General features: G+C 34.1%; 3 protein-coding genes across 3 annotated transcripts; 2 read left to right on the top strand and 1 right to left on the bottom strand.

Moving 5' to 3' along the window:
* Positions 1 to 59: 59 nt before the first annotated feature.
* Positions 60 to 1,650, top strand: J4E88_009399 (uncharacterized protein; the record flags this gene model as incomplete). The annotated part of the gene is made up of 2 exons (XM_049403001.1): positions 60 to 950; positions 1,003 to 1,650. 2 exons carry the CDS (start codon positions 60 to 62, stop codon positions 1,648 to 1,650), a joined length of 1,539 nt encoding a protein of 512 aa, XP_049251129.1.
* A 962-nt stretch (positions 1,651 to 2,612) lies between these two features.
* J4E88_009398 (uncharacterized protein) lies at positions 2,613 to 3,131 on the top strand (the record flags this gene model as incomplete). Its single annotated transcript, XM_049403000.1, has 1 exon — positions 2,613 to 3,131. The coding sequence occupies one exon, from the start codon at positions 2,613 to 2,615 to the stop codon at positions 3,129 to 3,131; it is 519 nt and encodes a 172-aa protein (XP_049251128.1).
* Positions 3,132 to 3,266: 135 nt separating this feature from the next.
* On the bottom strand, positions 3,267 to 4,181 carry J4E88_009397 (uncharacterized protein; the record flags this gene model as incomplete). The annotated part of the gene is made up of 1 exon (XM_049402999.1): positions 3,267 to 4,181. The coding sequence occupies one exon, from the start codon at positions 4,179 to 4,181 to the stop codon at positions 3,267 to 3,269; it is 915 nt and encodes a 304-aa protein (XP_049251127.1).
* Positions 4,182 to 22,376: the final 18,195 nt, after the last annotated feature.

Here is a 22,376-nt window from a genome sequence, read left to right as displayed (position 1 = left end):
CTACTTCTGTAGTCCCCTCCTCTCCCCTCTGAATCTTCCTCCCTTCGTCAATCTTCACCATGGGACTCACCGGAAAGACTCTGCAGACGGCACAGCTGCTGCTCGTCGTTCTGCCAGCTTTTGTGCTGTTCGGATACAACCAGTCTGGTGTGGGCGGTCTGTTGTCTCTCCGTGACTGGAACGACCACTTCCCGGAGATCAACACCATCGATGCTACCGGCGCTGAGAAGAGCAGCAATTCGACCAAGCAAGGTGCCGTTGTCGCCACCTTCACCATTGGCGCTCTCTTCGGTGCTCTGTCTTGCTCCTGGATTGGCGACATCCTCGGACGACGAAAACTCATCTTCGGTGCCGCATTCTTGACTCTCGTCGGCGAGATCCTACAATGCACTAGCTTCCAGCTCGCGCAATTCGTCGTCGGCCGCTTCATTCTAGGATGGGGAGTCGGAGCTCTCAGCGCTACTGTCCCAGTCTGGCAATCCGAATGCTCATCGTCTGCCAACCGTGGTAAGCACGTTGTGCTCGACGGTTGCTTTATCTCCCTCGGCTACCTGCTCGAAGCATGGATCAACCTTGGATTCTTCGAACAGGATAACCTGCCTCTGCAATGGCGTATCCCGCTCGCCATTCCCACCGTCATTTCCCTTGTTCCCATGGCCGCTGTATTCAGCATCCCTGAATCACCTCGCTGGCTAGTCAACAAGGGACGCGTGGAGGAGGCTCGTCTCAGTCTGTCCAGCTTCAAGGGATTGGATCTGCACGACCCCGAGATCACAGCTGAGATCAGCGGCATCGAACTCGCGCTCGAGGAGACTGGCCGCAGCGCAGCGAAGATGAGCGACATCTTCACTATGGGCAAGGACAAGCTGTTCTACCGCTTCTCACTCTGCATCTTCCTCCAATTCCTGCAGCAAATGTGCGGTAGCAACCTCATTTCCACCTACTCAACCGTAAGTCCACGCCCCCCTGGCTATAAAACCCAGTTCTAACACAGATCAACAGATCATCTTCCAACAAGGTCTCGGCCTCGACAGCGAAACCTCGCGCATCCTCTCCGGCGGCGCGCTAACCTGGAAGTTCCTCTCCTGCTTCGTCGCCTTCTTCACCATCGACCGCTTCGGGCGCCGCAAGCTCTTCATGTTCAGCGGCGCGGGCATGGCTTCCTGCATGTTGGCTCTCGCCGTCGCATCCAGCTTCCCCAAGACAAACCAATCGGCCCAGATCGCCAGCGCGCTCTTTGTCTTCCTCTTCAACTTCTTCATCCCGATTGGGTTCCTCGGAGCGAACTTTTTGTACTGCACGGAAGTTGCGCCGACGAGGCTAAGGGTGCCTATGGCGGGTATTTCCACTGCCAACCACTGGCTCTGGAACTTTGTCGTCAATATGGTCACGCCTGTTGCTATTGAGACTATTGGGTGGCAGTACTACCTCGTCTTCCTTATCATTTCCGCTATCATTCTGCCCGTCGTTTACTTCGGTTACCCTGAGACCATGGGCCGCAGTCTGGAGGAGCTGGAGATGATGTTCACAGAGGGTACGAGCATCCCGGCTATTGTTAGGGAGAGCCGCAAGCCGTTCACTAGTCCTCTTCCTGAGCACATGCTTGAGAAGGGTGGGAAGGATGTTGATGAGGAGGAGTATGTGCACTGAGCACGTTGAAGATAGAAAGGCATACTGATTTATGCGTTTGGAGAGCCTATGTCATCGCAGAATACTAGCGATGCTATGAATAAATGAAATGAATTACGATCAAACTAAAGACATCATCTACATAACGGTTGTGTATCATCGTGTCAACTGTGCCTGTATTCTCGATTGTGGTAAAGGACGAACATCACAGACGCGCAGCTCTGCGACCTCCTCTCACCGGTCACACGATATTCCAAACTACTGAATGACTCTTCGTTCGGTCCGCGTTGTCTGATCATCGCCGCGATAACCCCGGATTTTGAGATCGACATCTTAATTCTATCTTTATATTCCGGGGATGATCAAATGGCAACTACAAACTACACGTTGAACTAAGTCGCCTCAGCCTTCTTGAACACAGGATAAGCATAATACTACACGATACAAGCAACCAAAGCCACAATCGCTCTGGAAAGTTTTCCTACAATGACATCATCCGATCTGCAAAAAGGGTCCTAACGCTAATCCCCTCTCAGCCACCCCCCGCCTTTGCGCACTCGCCACCGAGGCACTGCGATAGGCTGAGTCGCAGGATGGTTTACCTGTTTGGTGATTCTGCTTACATGTCTCGGTCACTTATCCGGGTTATGCGACTGGGTTGGAGTCCTAATCGTGTGGTGTCAAGCTCGGCAGGAGCTGGAAGCTAGCCACAGCTGGCCCTGGCGGGGGGCTGTGGCACAGCTCGTATTCGTTTGCTCAGCCATGTGAGGTGGTTAGTTGGAGGCAGTGAGGAAGATCGTGGGAATAAGGTAGTTCTACTATTGATGGTCGGGTATATAACCAAGCGAGGACGCTATTGCTTGGTGGGGGTGTTATCATAGCTGTCAGACACGTCTTACCTACATTCATAAGCCACAAACTCTCCAAGTAAATACACAATACGCAATACACAATACCACGATTACTCCACTACAACCAACACCATGACAGAAGCAACCCCTAAATCAAACGACTACTACGCCCCACCCTCCTCCACTCCCGACACACCCCCAACCTACCCCTCCACCACATCCTCCCCACCAACCTACACAACCGTCGCCCGCGCCCTAACCACCCTCTCGGAAGGCGACCCGGACGAAACAATCCCCGTCCCCATGATCACACGCACCCTCGCCTTCTCCCTCCACAACTACAACCCCTTCTCGCGCAAACAAGGCGAAGTGCGTCAATCGATAATAATCCGGCAAATGAAGCGCTCCTACTACAATGCACATTATGCCAAGGACGCGGAGGGGAATTTCGTGGGCACGGGAACTCCAGCGCCGGATCTGGGATTGGTTTTTGTGCCCGGGAAGGGGAGTAGTGAGGATATGCTTAAGCAGGCGAATGAGGTTGCGCTGGAGGTGCAGAGAAGGAGGGGGAAGGGGATTGGCAAGTTTGGGATGCCGCAGGATGGTCCGGAGGGGGCTATGATGGGGGTTTCGCTGCCGGGGGGTATGTGAGGGGGGAGATGGGTGTTCTGAGTCCAGGTCGTAAGATGGGAATGGGCGAATTGGGTGGACTTTGGAGTCTGTTATTTGATACCGTGTCGATAGCGACTTCGCCAACAAATGTTAGAATTTGCCATGTTTCTACGTCTAATAGTAGCCTTTGTCATCCCATGGGTTCCTCCTCTTAGCCCACTCCTCAATTGGCGTCAGCTTGACTCCTAGTTCGTCCACCACAGGCTTCATATCAACATTGAACGGCTCATCTTCCGCCTCGTTGTAATACGTATACGCCTTGAACATCTGACTAACAATCGTGTCCGTATCCAGACCACGCCCCTGCATCGCCTTGCCAATCTTATCGCAAAAGTCCGCAACAGTCTGATTCTCATAACCCAGCTGCTTGTCCCAAGCTCTCGATAGCTTCTCGGTTAGTTGAGAAAGAACAACGGTTTCAGCACCGCCAATAGGGATGTCGCGGCCAGCAAGCTCAGGATGCTCCATAGCGGCCATCATGATCTGCGCGACATCGTGGTGACAGATCCACGACACGCGCAGGTCGGGCTTGTGGCAGTAGACAACGGTGTTGCGGTCGCGGATCGGAGGTAGAGCCCAGCCTTCGAGGAGATTGTCGAGATAAACCACGGGCTCAATACTGATGGTCGGTACAGACTCCCTCAATAACCTCCTCATCTCCCTCCGATCTTCCTGGGCTACGATGTCTTGAGATAACTTCGGTACCGGCATACTCGTGTTGAACAGAATCAACGGAACGTTGGCCTTCTTTGCGGCTTCCCCGATGTACTTGGCCGCCGCGATGATGGGCTCGGATTGGTTGAACGAGGTACTCGGGAGGTTGAGAAAGACCCTGTCCGCGCCTTGGAGCACTCTTGCGATGGCATCATGGTCGGTAAAGTCTGCGGCAAACGTCTCCACGTCCTTTCCGTCTACCAAAACGGGATTCGGGTTGCGGCTCACGGCGACGACAGAGTGGCCTGCTCGGGCGAGGGCGTGGACTTGATGACGCCCCTGGACGCCCGATGCACCAAAGACGATGACGCGCATTTTGGCGGTTTTATGTTGCACTTTTTGGATTCGTAGGTTCTGGACGTATGTCGAAGCTGGTATATTTGTAGTACCTAGGTACGCGCCTGCGCCAGGGTCGTTTCAACTACCATGTTTGGCGGTAGTTGGGTGGGTTGCAAGTGCGGAGATTCGTGGGTCGCTCGGCCGCTGGCGAACCGGGAGGGTGTCCGGGAAAGTTTACCCGCAACGGTCGCTTAGAGGCCTATTTAGTGATTGTTGTACAAATTTTAATATAAAGAAAATATAATTAGACCTAAAAACGTAATTTATTAGCATTCTACTACTTTTATATCTCTTTATATAATAATTAAGAAATAGGTTTATAGAATAAATATTCTACTACTATAGCTTAATAGAATATTTAGCGCATTCTACTACTATAGTATAATAGAATATTTAGTATATTCTACTACTGCAATATTTATAGTATACGCAAAGCATTCTACTACTATAGTATAATAAAATATCTAGTGCATTCTACTACTATAGTATAATAGAATATCTAGTATATTCTACTACTATAGTATTTATAGTATACGCAAAGCATTCTACTACTATAGTATAATAAAAGTATTCTACTACTACTTATCTATTCTAAGTTTATAAGTATTCTACTACTATAGTATAATAAAAGTATTTTACTACTACTTACTTATTCTAAGTTTATAAGTATTCTACTACTATAGTATAATAAGAGCATTTTACTACTACTTACCTATTCTAAGTTTATAAGTATTCTACTACTACTTATCTACTCTAAGTTTATAAGTATTCTACTACTATAGTATAATAAAAGTATTCTACTACTACTTATAAGCCTAGGCCTTCTTATATTCTACTACTACTTACCTATTCTAAGTTTATAAGTATTCTACTACTACTTACCTACTCTAAGTTTATAAGTATCTTACTACTACTTATAAGCTTAGGCCTTTTTATATTTTACTACTACTTACCTATTCTAAGTTTATAAGTATTCTACTACTACTTACCTACTCTAAGTTTATAAGTATTCTACTACTACTTACCTATTCTAAGTTTATAAGTATTCTACTACTACTTATAAGTCTAGGCCTTCTTATATTCTACTACTACTTACCTATTCTAAGTTTATAAGTATTCTACTACTACTTATAAGCTCTTAAGGCCTTTATATATTATACTACTATAGACTTATTATAAGTAAAAAAAAAGATAGTAATAAGTAAGACTTAAACTTAAATATAAAAAAAATAGTAACTTTATATATAAGAAATTACCTACCTAGTAGTTAAGTAGGTATCTTAGTTAAGAGCTAGAGGTTACTAGACTAGTAAAGAACTAATATACTAAATAGTAGTACTATATTAGGCTATTATTAATAGAGAATAATTAGATTTAAGGCTTTATATAGTACGTAAGTATAAGAGAGCTAGTAGAAATATAAAGTTATAATAAGTAAAGACTCTATATTAGTAGCTACAACGCTAGCTTTACTAGTATAGTAATATAGTATATAGATATAGAAGGTAGGTAATTAATAGAAAGTAAGAAGTAATAAGTAATAAGTAATAAGTAATAAATATACTTTTTTTAAGACTATAATCTTACTTATAGCTATTAAAACTTTAGTCTATAGTAATTCTTTATTATATAATACTCTCTATATTAATAATAATAATAGTAGTAACTACCTTAAAATATCTACTTCTAACTCTCTTCTATTTAGTCTTCTGTTTAGCGCTTTACGCGCTATAATCTTAGTACTACTACTATAATTTATTACGTAGTAGTAATAGTAGTAATAGTAATAGAATAAGCTCTACTAGAGTAAGTTAAGGTCTAGTATAGTTTAGAAGCGCAGGTAAGTATAGCACTACTATTATTAGAGTTAGTAACTATATACTAATAGTAATATAGTCTACCTTAGAACTTTACTTAGCGCACTTAGCGTATAGTAGCTATACTACTATTAATAATTACGCCTGCGCTTACGCCTACGTCTATACCTACGCCTATTATTTCTACTTCTACTTCTTCTACGCTTTTAGCGTATAATAATAATAATAATAATAATAATAAGAAGATAGAGGTTACGCTAAGCTAGGTAGTAATTCTACTTACTTTTATAGATAACCTTACGCAGTAGTAGTAAGAGTATAGTAGTAGAGGTTAGATAGATAGGTAGATAATAATAGATATAGAATAGCTTGCTCTCTTCTCTTCTCTATAAGGTATAAGTAAGTAGTACCTATATAGTGCTGCTACTATAACGTATAGATATTTACTAGCTTTAGAGCGTTTAGCTTCTATATTCTATTCTAGCTATTTAGAGTACTACTTAGAGAAATAATCTAGGTATTAGATTAGAGTAGCGTTATAGGTTAGAGTTTAAATACTAACTATAGTAAGAAAGTAGAGTTTAGTTAGTTAGAATTAAAGTTCTTACTATATACTTCTTTTTATATATACTATTCTATGCTCTTACTACTCTCTAAACTTCTACTAGTAATTATTAATAGATAAGCTACTAGCTATATTCTAGAAAGAGAAATATAGAGCTAGTAGTCTTTTACTTCTTACTAATAGTAAAGAATTAGAGAAGCTAGATAACTAACTTAGAGTTTTTAGTAGAAGAGTTAGATAAGAGAGGCATAGTATTAGGCTTCTCTACTTCTTACTAATAGAGAAGAATTAGATAAGCTAGGCTCTTTAGGCTAGCTTTTAATAAAGTATTAAATATAGCTTTAACTTTAATAGAGGCTATAAGCTAACTAGAGTATAATAGTATAAAAACTACTAGTCTAGACGTCTAGCTACTTTAGTGCGTAGTAGACGTTACTAGTAGTAACCTTTAAGTGCTAAAAGCTATTATAGCTAATAAGAAAGCTAGTAATATATTTAAAGTAGTATGTCTTTATAAATATATAGTACTTAAAGACTACTATCTAGAAGTTATATTCTTAGTGTAGGTTTATAGAAGTATAAAGCACCTCTATAGTAGCTAGAGTAGTAGTAGTTCTAGAGGTAAGCCTAAGTTAAGACTATTAGTATTAGTATAGAGTTATAGAAGTATAAGATACTCTATAGTAGCTAGAGTAGTAGTAGCTAGAGTAGTAGTAGTTCTAAAGGTAAGCCTAAGTTAACTTATTACTAGCTTCTTAAAGACTTTAATACTATTATTAGTAATTATCTTATAGAAGCGTAAGGTACCTCTATAGTAGTTCTAGAGGTAAGCCTAAGTTAACTTATTACTAGCTTCTTAAAGGCTTTAATACTATTATTAGTAATTATCTTATAGGTTAATAATAGTACTAATAATACTCTTACTAGAGAAGGTAGCAATAATAGAGTACTTACCTAATTTAGTAGTAGTGCCTTAGTATACTATATTTCTTATAGCTCTCTTACTAAGAACGTAGTATTTAGTATTAGTAATCTTAACTAGAGAGTAGTTAATTATAGAATATATAGTCTCTATAGAAGTACGTATATTAAAGTTAGGTAGTATAGGCTTAAAAAAGGCCTAGAGGCTTATAGCTAGCGTGCTTAATAATAGCCTTATATAGTCTATAGTTATTTATAGAATACTAGTTATAGTAGATATATATAGTAAGGTTAATAATTATAAGAGAGTTAGTAATAAAGAGAAGGTAGTTAATAATAGCTTTAGTAGCGTAGTATATAGGCTTAAAAGGCCTAGAAGCTTATAGCTAGTATTATTAATAATAATAATTATAAGAGAGTTAGTAATAAAAAGAAGGTAGTTAATAATAGCTTTAGTAGCGTAGCGTATAGACTTAAAAAACCTAGAGGCTTATAGCTAGTGTTATTAATAATAATAATTATCTAGAAGTTATATTCTTAGTGTAGAGATATAGAGATAGAAGGTATCTTAGTAGTAGTAGTCTTAGAGGTAAGCTAGAGTTAAGGCTGTCTAAAAGCCTATAAAGTAGAAAGCGTAGTAAACTTAATAACGCAATCTTTAATAACTTTACTAACGCTAGTTATAGATAGAAGTAAAATAATTAAGAATATAAGTATAGCTAGTTAGACCTTCTTCTTCTATATAAGACTATTAACCTAGATATAGAATCTAAGCTTTAGGTACTATATATTATTATTATAGTCTAAATACTATTAGTATATAATAATAGAGATATAGACGTATAGAACTTATATCTAGCTAGCTAGAGAAAAGTAAGGTAATAGTAGAGATCTTAAGGCTAGAAATCTTAACTTAAAGATTCTTATAGGTATAAGTCTTTATAGCCTTCTTCTTCTAGTTACTACTAATAATCTTAGTTTTAAAGGTCTTCTAGTTCTATAGACTAGTGTTAAGAAATTTAAAAGTCTTTTAGTTCTATAGACTAGTGTTAAGAAATTTAAAAGTCTCTTAGTTCTATAAACTAGTATTAAGAAATTTAAAAGTTTTCTAGTTCTATAGACTAGTGTTAAGAGATTTAAAGGTCTTAACTAGCGTAGAAGTAGGCTTTATTAGAGTGCTAGAAGCTAATAATACTACTAGACTAGTTCTATAGACTAGTATTAAGAAATTTAAAGATCTTAACTAGTGTAGAAGTAGGCTTTATTAGAGTACTAGAAGCTAATAATACTACTAGACTAAGCTAGATAATAGTCTCTTATCTAAAATCTCTAATCTTATACTTTTTTTCTTATAAGATCTTTCTTCTTTAAATACTCTATAAATAATCTATACTCTACTAGAGTACTAAGTAGCTTCTTTATCTAGAGAGAAGTAGCACTAGAAGCTTAAGACTAATTATAGAGGAAATTAAGCTAGAAACAATAGATTTAGATAATTAGAATTGTAATTACTACTCTTGTAAGATTAGATAAGAGTAGTGTAATATATATAGGTAAGCGCGTAAAACACTAGTACAAAAGAGAGAAAGTATGTAATTAACCTAATAGGTGCTTAAACACCTATTGTAATATACTCTCTAGGTAAACTACGTTACGCGTAGGTTATCTATTTTTAGCTATACGCTGCTTACGTAAGCGTTACGTAATTAAGTAGAGCTATACGCGCCTAGACGCGTGTAATAATAATAAGGCTAGCGTCTACTAATATTTTTAGCTTTAATAATTACTAAAATACTAACTATAAGTACTCTCTAGAAGCTTCTATCTTACTCTAAAGCGCCTACTAGTTGCTATACAAAGCTCTAGTAGCTTATAAGATTATCTTTAAGGTGCTCTAGATACTTATAGTACTAGTTACTACTTCTAGTAAGTAGTCTAACTATAAGCTAATAGCCTATTAGTCTGCAAGCTGTCTAACCTATTAGTAGACGCTTGCTATAGCTATTTGTATAGATTCTTTAGCTAATAAGTAGCAAAAATAAGTTTAACAGCGCCTAGTAGCTATAGCTACTAGCTAAGCTACCTATATCTACTATAACGCTGCTACTACTGCTGCTGCTAGAGAGGTCTCTACTTCTTAGAATAAGAAGAAGTAAGCTTTAGGCGCAGTAGTGCGCAAAGAATAAGAGGAGAAGAAGAAGAAGTAGCCTAGGCCTTCTATTAGTGCTCTTTCTCTATTACGTCTACTAAGAGTAATATCTTACGTTAGATACGTCTAAAGCACGCTTACTAGTTATAGTAAAGAACTTTACTTTAACTAGGTAAGTAAAGAGAACGTCTAGTGTAAGTAGTATAGTTATAAGTACTTATATAACTCTATGTAAGTCTTTAAGCTTCTAGACTACTATTTACTTACGCTAACTATTTATAGGCCTAAGATTATAGAGCTAATAGCTTTTAAGTTTATCTACTTTCTTTAGTTTAGAAGTAAGTAGAAATAGAATAGACTATACGCGGCTATTAAGTTTCTTCTAAATAAAGAGAAGGTCTATAGAATTAGCGCTCTACTAATATAGACTAAGTAGCGTAGAGTAGCTTATAGTTGTATAGAGGCTAAGGCTAAGGTAGACAACGTAGCTTTAATAGCTTCTAGTAAAGTTAAGAGCTCTAAGTAAGTATCTTCTCTATCTATACTCTTAGTTTTAACTAGTAAAGCTAAGTAGTTAGAGTATATAGTAGCTTAATAGAAGCTTCTTTACGCTAGCTATGCAGAGAGGTAGTAAGCGTCTAGAGAGAAGGTAAGATCTCTTTATCTAGTTATAGAGCGCTTAGAGTAGAGCCTAGTACTACTCTATAAATATATAATTAGACTTACTAACTTTTCTTATACTTGTTACTTACCTATAAGCCTTAATTAGTATTCTTATAAGCTACTTATCTAAGATTTAGCTACTTCTTAAAGGCCTTAAACTTCTACTTAGGCAAGTACTTAGTAAGTCTATCTACTAATATATTAATAGTAGGCTTATAGAGTACTTTAAAAGAGCTCTTGCTATACTTCTAGTAAAGCTATATATTCTAGATATTAACATAGCAAAGCTTAGTAGAGATTCTTTTACTACTCTCTACTATAAGTCTAATAGTTTATTAATTATTGTAGAAGATCTACTAGGCACTAGTAATAAGTAGCTAAAGCTTAGTAAATAAGCGCTTTAAGGCTATAGTCTCTTTAGTAATAGCCTTAAGAGTAAGAAGCTCTACCTTAGTAGTTAAGGTTATAACTATTAACTAGCAAGTAGCCTACTATATAATTAGACCTCTAAATAGCGTTATAATAAATCTATAAGAGAAGTAGCGTGTCTTAGTGTTATCTACAAAGCTTACGTCTTTATAGATCTAGAGCTCTTTATCTAACTTTACCTCTCTACTATACGTAATACTCTTATATTATAAGTAGTATAGGTATATAATAAGATACTCTACTACCTTAAGGTAAGCTAGAGAAGAATTAGTTAGAAACTAAGAGAGCTAGAAAACTATATATACAATATTAGAGCGTATTATAATAGTAGAGTATAATACTAAGCTAATACACTCTTAATAGGCCTTAATCTTCTACTTTAAAGCGTTCTCTTAGTACTTTAGAAGCTTGCTAGCTAGTAGAGGTATCTCTAGAAAGTAGCTACTATCTTTAAGACTAAACTTCTTTATAACCTTATTAAGGTAGATATTATAGAGTAGTAAAATAGTGTCTATAGAGTAATTACGTACAACGCGTACTTCTAAGAACTAGTTTACTACTTCTCTATTATTAATTTTATAGGTCTTCTTAATTTTACTAAGTAGCTTAGTTGCTTCTAGGTAGTATAACTTAGTAAATATAAGTAGAATATTATCTACGTAGAAGAGTATAAAGACGCGTTAAGCAGCATTATAGTATAAATAGAGCTTCTTCTTACTAGCTTATAAGCTAAGCTTTAAAAGAGTATTTAAGAAGTTATTATGCTAGAGAAGAGAGCTCTTACGTATACTATAAAGGGCTTTCTTAAGCTTAGTGTAGTAGCTCTTTCTCTAAAAGCTATCTAGAAGCTTATAGTATACTAGCCTATTACTACTAATCTTAGTGTTTAAGAAGGCTACTATAACGTTAAGCTACTAGATCTCTATGTTAAATTTAGTAGTAATAGCTATTACTAGGTAGAAGAATTGCGTAGTAAGTGTAGTAGTATAAGTTAAGTAGAGTATATTCTTAGCTTATATATCTCTACGTACTATAAGGCGTGCCTTATACTTTATAAGGTAGCTATTCTTATCTACTTTATACGTAAAGACCTACTTAAGTAGTAGAGAGTGTTCTTTACTACTTATATACTCTACTTTCTTCTAGGTATTAGCTATAAGTAGTGTATTAATCTCTTAATGTACTACTACCTTAAACTTATCTCTATAGAGATAGTTATAGAGGTACTTCTAAAGCGTTAGAAGCGCTAGAAAGTTATTCTAATAGACTTAGCCTTTATTAGGCTTATCTATAATTATAGTAGTAATAATATAATATAGTATTACGTGCGCGTAGTCTAATAACTAATTAGAAGCGCTATAGTAGGTCTCTAAGTTATTAGGCTACTTAGAGTTAAATAGTAAGGCGTAGACGCCTACACCTCTAAGATTATTACAATTATTATAACTACTTAGGTAACGCTTGCTTCTACGTATAGAAGGTCTATAGACTTTTTTTACGTACTTACGCTTAGTAGGTAGATTTTATAGATTAGATAGAGAGCTATTAGGTACTTCTCTATCTTAAGAGTTATTTATTGCTATAGGCAATAGAAGTCTATTATCTTAGAAGTTATCTCTCTACGCACCTAATAAGCTTACTAATCTAGTTACTATAGACTAGTACTTGCTAGAATTAACGCGTCTATTACTAAGCTACTTAGTAATACTTACTATATTAGAAGGCTCTAGTATAGCTTCTAGCGATAGTAGTTCTATAGCGCGTTTAGTAAGCCTTATATATACTCTCTACATCTCTCTAGCCTAGAGATCTACTTATATAAGACCTAACTCTTCTAGATAAGCTTTTAATAGGCTGTTAAGTAGCTTATCTATTTAGTTAGGTAGTAGCTTACTATTATCTACGTTACCTTACTAAGAGAGTAATAGAAGCTTATTATAAGCCTCTACTACGTTCTTCTACTTATTCTTATAGAGAATATTAACTATAATATAAGCGTTCTTCTTAGAAAGCTTCTACTCTCTACTATTATAGAAGAGCTGCTTATTAAACGTTATATTACGCGTAGTAAACACTTTTCTTAGTAATAGAATCTATATATAGTATATATTAGAAGCTTAATAGCCTACTAAATAACTAATATATTCTCTAGGTAGTGTTTTAAAGCTCTTTAGCTTATGTCTAGCTACTCTATTCTTATTTAAGAAATAGGCGTAATACCTATAGGCGTATACGCTACTCTAATTAGGTTATAGATTAGTAGAAGCTCTTCTTATAAGCTTAGGCTAATACTATCTAAAGTATTCTATAAACTACTACTTTAACTTCTTATTAGAAGAGCGCAGAGTATAAGTATACAAGAGGCTTATATTATAGAGCTAAGTAGTAGTAAGCGCTACCTCTGTCTAGAGGTACTTAGGTAGATTAGCTCTCTCTCTTATCTTAATCTATTTAGTAATAATCTCTTATCTAGCTCTTTTAGCTACTCTATTAGGCTTATAAGTATAAGAAGAAGCAGGCTCTAGCGTAATACTATACTCTCTTGCCTATGCCTTATAGCGTAAGTTACTATACTATAAATTAGTTAAAGAGTTGTTATTAGAGCTAATTCTTATAATAAGTAGATAATAATAGGTCTAGATAAGCGCTTAAAACTTCTTAAGAGCTCTTATTATCTTCTCTATCTTCTTAGAGAAGAGTAGGTAAAGGTAGACTTTACTACTATACTTATTCTTAATAAGTAGAATCTACTCTTCTTCTAAGCGCTCTTTAGGTATATTAAAAAGGTTTTATATAATTCTCTAGAAGAGTTAGAAAGCTTGCTTCTTTAGCTAATAAGAGATAACTTACTTTATATAAGTTAGAGCGTAGAACTTACACTATACACGCGTAGACTCTTTAATTCTTACTCTCTAAGCGTTACGTATAAGAGCCTTAAGCGCCTTAGAGCCTAAGTGCCTAGTGTAAGTATACTAAAGGTCTTCTAAGTTACTGCGCAGCTAAGAGACAAAGCTAGGCCTAGTTCTAGATATTATATTTATAACAAGAGCGTTGTAAATAGTAATAGACTTATATTCTATAAACGTAAGGTTTAGCTTGCGCTATAAAGTAGCTACTATAGTACTTCTTGCTAGTAAGCTAGTATAAAGAGTGTTGTTAAGACTTAGGTACTAGATTCTAGATTAATTAAGGTAAGCTTCTAAGACTATATTAATATAGAAGCGCTTTATAACTATAACGCTAGTAAGTGTAAGATTAACGTATTTACTACTTATAAGCTTAATAAAGCTCTTTAGAACGCGTGTACTATAACTAAGAATAGAAAAAGCTTATATACCTACCTTAACTATCTTAAGGCTTCTAGCTAGTTTAAAGTCTAATAATAGAGAGAAGTAGTTAACTAAGTAGATTACTACTCTATTATTAAGAATAGTGCTAGCTAAGAGAGAGTAAGTGTTGTAGTCTATAGTAGAGTAGATACCTAGCGTTAGCTAAAGCATACCTAGGTTAAGAAGCGCAGTAACTACGCTTATAGAGTACCTTTTATTATTATACAAGCTTTCTAAGAGGCTTAGAATAGAGTATCTCTTACTAATAAGCTTTGTACGCGCCTTCTTAAAGTGCTTTATACTTAAGTATTTAATAATAGTGTTTTTATTCTCTTGCAAGAGCTATTAGAGGCGCTTCTACTTAGCTCTAATAGTAGTAAGCACGTTGTAGCACTTTTTAATAGACTAGTAGTAGGTCTAAGATTCTAGAGTAGCGTAAGAGTAGGCAGTAGACTTAGTCTAGTTTAGTAACTTAGACTTAGCGCTAGCCTTGTTAGTAGACAGAGCTTCTCTAATAGAGGCAAAGATTCTATATAACTTAGAGTAGGCTACCTAATACTATATAAGCGCTAAAAAGAAGATTCTAAGCTAAGAGAGCGTAAAGATCTTTACACTAAGCGTCTAAGTAGTAATTATATTACGCTTTGTCTAAACTACCTAGTCTATTACTATTCTAGGTATTAGCGCGTTAAGAAAGTTATAAGTAGTAAGCGTACTATCTACTTTAGAAAGCTTATACGCCTTTGCGCGTATATAGAGCGTATTCTACTTATAGTACTACTACTCTAGGTTAGTCTTTACTAGCTTAGCCTTACTTAAGTAAGTATAGTAGTTCTTTCTAACCTACTTCTTAGTTATATTATTATAAGGCTATAGTTACGTCTTAAGAGACTTTATAATTGCGTAGAGAGACTAGTCTTAGCTCTTAGCTAGCTTAATCTATACTAGAAGTAGTAGAAGTAGGTTAATAGTTGCGTTAACCTACTCTTTAAGCTTTCTAAGCCTGCTTTAGATACTTACTAGAAGAGTAGATTTAAGCTTCTATACTACTAGTTTCTTATTCTAGAGCGCTTTCTTGTTGCGCTTGCTAGTTTTCTCTTCTAGGTAGATAGAACAATTAGAAGCTTTAAAAAAGCTATTTCTAGAGAAGAGTATTACTAGGTTAATCTTCTTCTATACTTCTAGAGAGCGCGTATTAAATTTAAGCTACGTAAACTACTTAGGCTAAGTAAAGCGTCTCTTAAGAATTACGCTGCTTATTAGAATAAGTATTAAGCTTGCTAAGAGGCTGTAGTTACTTATAGCTACTTATAGAGAAGGTAGTAAGTAGCGCGCGTATTACTAACGTACTTAGAGTTATTAGAGAGAAGCGCTGCTATAGGCGTAGGTAGTTAATATAGAAGTACTATAGTAGGCGTATGTAGTTAATGCGCAGAGAGCTAGTAATAGCTAGTTATCTTACTTATTATAAGAAAAGAGTTTAAATAAAGATTAGAGAAGCGTCTAAATATATTGTTTGCAGCGTTATTATTATATAGAGAGAATAATACCTATACTTTAAAGCGCTAGGCTTATAACTATAGAGAAAATTAAGCTAGAAATAATAGATTTAGGTAATTAGAATTGTAATTACTACTCTTATAAGATTAGATAAGAGCAGCGTAATATATATAGGTAAGCGCGTAAAATACTAGTATAAAAGAGAGAAAGTACGTAATTAACCTAATAGGTACTTAAACATCTATTGTAACACTAATATTAAGATAACTTTAGAAAGTAGAGAGGTAGTATAGTAGAGATACTAGTATAGTAGAGAAGGTATAGATAGTTATAAGGTTAGATATATAGAGTTACTATAAAGTCTTAAGTAGCTATGTAGAGAAACCTTTATTATAAAATAATTAGGCTCTATACTATACTAGCTTATAGCTAGAGGCGTACTAGTTTTACTAACTTATCTTACTACTACGTAGATAACTACGTTCTTCTATACTATATAGGTTATTTTCTTTTATATTATTATAGGTATTATTGTAAAAAGAGACTATAGTAGATAATAGAGATAGTAATTAAAATAATAATTATAGTATTTAACTTAGTGCTTCTATTATTATAATTATTAGAGATTACTTCTTTAATAAGAGTAGAATTTGCTTATATATTAAAAAGAGATATTAGCTTACTAGCTAGGCTTCTCTAGAAGCTCTTCTAAGAGGCTCTGTAAGGCTATTAGAGTAATAGATAGAAGTGTAATAGACTACTATCTTAGAGCTTAAAAGCGCTATTCTTCTTTCTATCTTTAGTTTCTAGTATCTACCTACTACTATATAGATAGTTAGACTAATAAATAACTTAAGCGTTGCTAGTAAGACATTAAGAAAGGTAGGCTAGTGCTTATCTTATAGTTTAAGTAAGCTAATAGAGTAAGTTTATCTTTACTAGTTTTTAAGTTAGCGCTAGCTTATCTTATAGAGGCGTAAGAGTACTTATTAGTAATAGTCTAGAGCTTATAGTTAGGCGTAGATAGTAAGGCTTTATTTATAGATAAGTTAGAGGCGTTACTAGTAGAATATTACTAGCGCTATTCTCTATCTTTAGTTTCTAGTACCTACTTACTACTATATTAATAGTTAGACTAATAAATAACTTAAGCGTTATTAGCAAGATATTAAAGAGAGTAGTAATAATAGTATTCTATAGTTAGAGAGCGCTATTATTATTTATAGTAGTAGTAGAGTCTTAAATTTATTACGTAGAATAGTGTACTACTATTACTCTTTCTAGAGTTACTACTAAACTAGAATAAATACTAGTGCTAGTATAAGATAAACTACTATTAAGGTATCTAAGTAGTGTAGTAGAGAGAGTAGAAGTATCTCTATTAGAATAGGTACTTAATATAGTTAATTGTATTATCTATGTGTATATAGTTCTTATTCTTATCTAAACGCTATTTAGATCTAGCTTTTCCTAGCGCACTAACTCTTAAGCCTAATAGCTATTTAGCCTATTATTATATTACTAGTTTTACTACTACATTTCTTCTATACTTAAGAAGAAGGCTTTCTTTTCTTCTTAAGTATAAGAGAGAGAATAGCTCTTAGATATCCTCTTCTACCTATTATATTACTAGATTCTATCTACTTAATCTAAATATACTATACGCTAAACTTCTGCCTAGAAATCTAAATACAAAATCTCTTTAGACTATTTCTATTCTAGTATATCTCTCTCTATTACTCTTCTTATTTTAATTTAATCTCTTCTACTAGCTTATAGCCTCTTCCTCTATTTCTCTAGTATATTCTAAATTTTATCTTAATTACTTTTAATATTAGTAGCTAATAATCTCTTAGGCTTAGATCTATGTCTTTCTTAGGTTTAATTTTTACTTTTCTATAGCGCCTACCTGTCTAGCGCTTAACTCTCTATAATATTAGTCTTTTCTTTAATAGATATTTTATTATCTCTAGTGTATTGCTAGTATATCTATAAAGATATTCTAGAAAGTTTATACGTACTACACTACTATTAGAACCTATGCGCTAGTTACTTTACTTTTTTACCTAAGAGCTCTTTAGCGCTTAGCAACTAGGCTATTAAAATAATAATATTACAACTTTTCTTCTTATATATAGTAATTACTACTCTTAACTCTACTTTTGCGTATATAGTCTTCTACTATTCTCTCTCTATCTTCTTCTCTTCTTCTACTCTACTTTACCTTAACTTTCTTTCTCTACTATAGCTTTACCTACGCGCTCTAAAGGTAAGTTAGCTACTATAGATACTCTACTAATTACTATATCTACTTTCTATACTTAGAAGCTTACTGCTAAGCTAGCTATTATGTCTAAAGCTAATAATAGCTCTACTATCTCTACTACTATACTTACTCTTAAGCCTGCTATAGCTAAGTAAGCTACTGCTATTACTACGTACGCGCTTGCGCTTTCTAAGCTAACTTCTACTAATAAGATAACTATTAAGCCTAAGACTATAAATAATTCTACTACTATTACTACTTAGCCTATAACTAAGAGTGCTAGTAATAATACTGCGCTATTATTCTAACCTTTGCGTACGCCTAAACAGCTATTAGCTAAATCTACTTTATCTACTCTACCTAAGACTACGCTTTTAATTAAAGCTAAGACTAGCGCTAGTGTTAGCTAAACTAATACTATTATAACTAACGTGTCTAATACTACTCTACTACTCTCCTCTATCTGCAACGTTAACTCTACTAGCTATTCTTAGCCTAACTTAGCCTTAATAAAAGCCTCTTAGACGCCTATATCTTGCCTTTCTAAGAAGTAGAAGAACTAGAGTAAGTCTCTGCGCCTTTTTATCTTTACTCTAACTAAGGCTATTAAAGAAAGTAGGCGTAGTATACGTATAGTAAAGTTATATAAGTATAAAACTTCTAACTCTAGTTATAATTAGTATATTACCTAGCGTAAGTCTTTTCTCTTTCTTAGAGCCTTTTAACTAAATATTATTCTAATATCTTCTACCTTATTAGTAACTAACTAGAGAGCTTATATTATTACTCTTAGCTTTACTATAGATATACAGAATTACTTATATACCTTATAAAGCGTAGAATATATACTTAGACTTTCTCTATCTATTCTAGCTACTAATTAGAAAAGCTATTAGTCTAATATATAGGTTAACGCTTATAGCAACTTCTACTTAGCTAATCTAGAGATAACTATTAGTAAATTCTTTTAGTTAGACAATAGGTCTGCGCGCTAGCTATTTAACTCTAATATAAAGGCGCTTATACTGTCTTATTACTTTAGCGCTAAGTTAGTTAGTATAATTAATTCTTTAGTTAAGAATTCTTCTATTAAGATTATTATCTATAGTTAGTATACGTTATTAAATTATAGAAAGATGTTTAGCTAGTATATCTAGGTCTATATTAATAGCTAGCTAATAAAGAGTAGAGTTTACACTAATTACTTAAAGTATAGTAATTATTAGGTCTACTCTTTTTGTAGTAAGTTACTAACTATTCTTTAGACACTTGCTTTCTTATTTCTAGTATCTTTACTAATATATTCTTCTAGAGACCTAAGTAGTAAGGCGTAGCCTTAAGTCTACTATAGCTGCTAAGTTTATAGTTACCTCTAATATAATTGCTAGTTTCTTTAAGAGCGTTCTTACTTATCTTAAGGCTAGTAAGAAGCTAACTACTATATCTAAAGAGAGTAATAAGGCCTTATTTACCTAGGCTAGCGATAGTATAGCTACTTAGTATAGATACTATTTAAGTAATATTAACGCTAGTTACAACTTAGCTTTCTAACTAAGCCTAAAGAATCTTAGCTATAATTTGCCTAAAAAGGCTTCTAATACTAAGGCTACTTCTGCTTCTACTAGCGTAACTTATATTTAGTTATTATTACTACGCTTAAAGATTCTTAGTAAGAGTAATAATAAGTCTAGGTTAACTATTACTAAGCGTTAGAGCTAACCTATAAAGTCTAATCTATCTACTAGCTAGCCTGCTCTAGACGCTGCGCTTTCTATTAAACCTAATAGCTATTTAGCTACTAGTGTTCTTAAGCCTATTACGCTAACTAGAAAACCTTGTTATTATACTCTCTGTGCTGTTTCTTCTTCTATCTAGGTTCTAGGTAGTAGTTATAGTTAACCTTGCAAGCAGCCTAAGCCTAAGAAGACTATTACTAATAAGGTAGATACTATTAGTAATAATATTGTTAAGTCTAAGGCTTTTACTATTACTACTTCTATTACTACTTCTACTAGAACTACTAAGCCTATTTCTTCTTTAACTTCTACTAATTTTATAACTTCTAGCTCTGCTAGCTCTTCTATACGTAGGTAGTTCTTTAGTTTCTTTTCTCTTTAATTAACTTTTAGGTCTATCTATTCTACTCTATAGTTATAGTAAATAAAATTATAATATACTTCTAAGTCTTCTTTTATTACCTTACACTCTTACGCCTATAATATTATAATAGCTAAATCTATATTACTTCTCTTCTACACTTAAAAGAAAGAAGGTTTTTTCTTCTTTAGCCTTAGGTTCTAAATGTTATTTAGACATAATCTTCTTATTATAATATTCTTAGGTTTCTAGTAGTTATTATAATAATACTAGATTCTAAGCTATAATTAAGAAGTACTAATAGTAATAGCTTTAGCAGCCTTTATAATTATATAGAAGATCTTTTAATATCTTTCTAAATTAAAATAATTCTTCTATAAAGTTAAGATCTATTTCTAAAGTTCTTAAAGCTATTCTCTAGCCTATCTAAGAGCCTTTTCTTATTAGTAGATACTAATCTAAGCGCCTACTTAAGATGTCTAGTTAGAATTTTGCTATAGCTCTAGCTAAGTAGCCTTTAGTTATATTTCTAACTACTCTAAATGCATTGTATTCTATATTATAGTATTATAATATCTTTCTTATATTGCTAATGTATTCTAAGAGTATTATTATATACTAGCTAGCTTTAAAATTCTAGTATTGTAATCTAGTGTTGCGTAGTAGTTCTTGTAAGAAAAGTAGGTCTATTACTATAGGCTTAATAGCTCTTTAGGTAGTAAATATATTAAGTAAATTCTTCTATAATATCTCTATTACTACTTTCTACTTTTTCTATACTTTAACCGCCTTATACTCTTCTACGCGCTCTTCTATCTCTTCTTACTTTTTACTTTACTACTACTACTATTATTCTACGCGCATTCTTACTATAGCTTTTAGCTCTATTAATACTACGCCTAAAGGTAAGACTATTAAGTAGCTTCTTATTAAGAGCGCGTCTATTATCTTCTCTAACTTTAATAACGCCTGCTCTACTACTTTATAAGCTCTTCTGCGCGCTACGCTTAAGTAAGCGTCTACTATTACTGCGCTAGAAGCTACTACTACTAAGCTAACTTCTACTAATAAGATAACTACTGCGTCTAAGGCTAAGAACTATTTAGCTACTATTACTACTTAGCCTATACCTGCAAGTGCTAATAAGTTTAATAAGCTAGATACATAGCCTTTTAATAACTTTAACTTCTCTACCTTAGATAATAAGAAATCTCTTCTTAGCCTTTAAGAGTAAATTAATATTAAGACGTTCTTAGGTATTATATAAATAGATTTTAACCTTAATTACGTGCTAAGCGCCTCTTAGGCGCTTTAAGATATTATAGATAAGAACACTTTACGCTCTACTATGCTACCTAACTACTATAAAACTCTATTTAATATTAAGAAATTTAGCCTCTTTATTAAGAGCTCTAGCCTATCTAAGTCTAAAGTTCTTTCTAAGTTACCTGCAAAAAAGCGTCTAGTACCTAGAGCTCTTAGTAATTAGATAGTAGAGTTACATAAGCTACTAAAGCGTATTTCTACCTCTAATACTATTATTAGCTAGAGTAAGTCTACTATCTTTCTTTCTTACTTTCTAAAAGATATTCTACTAATATTATATTTCTTTGTAGTAATGCATATATTACGCGTAGACTTTACTATTAACTAGATTAAAGACCTCTATAGATATATTATTAACCTTAACACTTTAGAGACTTTAGCTAGACTAGTTCTTATAGTAGCCTACTTTCTAACTTAGAGTAAAGAACCTTAGATTAAGTATAAAATTAATTTAGCGCCTCTAAACATATCTAAGAACTATTTATTCTTCTATAAGTTCTTCTCTCTTAGTATAAACTATAAGCAAATTGTCTTTAAGCCTCTTATTACTATACTTATATACTATTATCTTATTAGCGTAATTAAGTATAAGTTAGCTTTAAGTAAGAATAAAGAGCTTAGTAGATATAACAAAATATGTAGCTGTTGCAAACGTAGTTTAAAGCTTTTATTTAAGTTATATTACTTAGTTATATTAAATAGCTTTCTAATACTATAGAGAACTTACACTAATTACTACGTAAAAAGCGTAGAACTCTAGTGCTCTTTTACTTATAAGTTTCTAACTACTTCTTAGATATCTACTTTCTTAGTATTAGTATAATAGCTAACTTATTCTTAGGTTAGCCTAACTCTTCTAGTAAGAAAGTTATATTTACTAAGCTAGTAGATCTTAATAAGCCTTCTATAGCATTCTGCCTCTCTTATTAATTATTCTAGCCTTTCTTCTCTCTTAATAGCTCTAATAGTCTAAGCGTACTTTAGTTATATAAGAAGAGTTCTATAGTTTAGACTCTGCGTACTTCTAAGAAGCTAGTTAGTAATAGTAACTATAATTCTACTAAGAAGTTCTAAGACTTAGATATTAGTAACTATAGTAAGAGTATCTC

The sequence above is a fragment of the Alternaria novae-zelandiae genome (assembly GCF_023758075.1).
Source record: "Alternaria novae-zelandiae strain BMP 2774 chromosome Unknown scaffold_24, whole genome shotgun sequence".
Lineage (NCBI taxonomy): Eukaryota > Fungi > Ascomycota > Dothideomycetes > Pleosporales > Pleosporaceae > Alternaria > Alternaria novae-zelandiae.
This window is presented reverse-complemented; position numbering and strand designations above follow the sequence as displayed.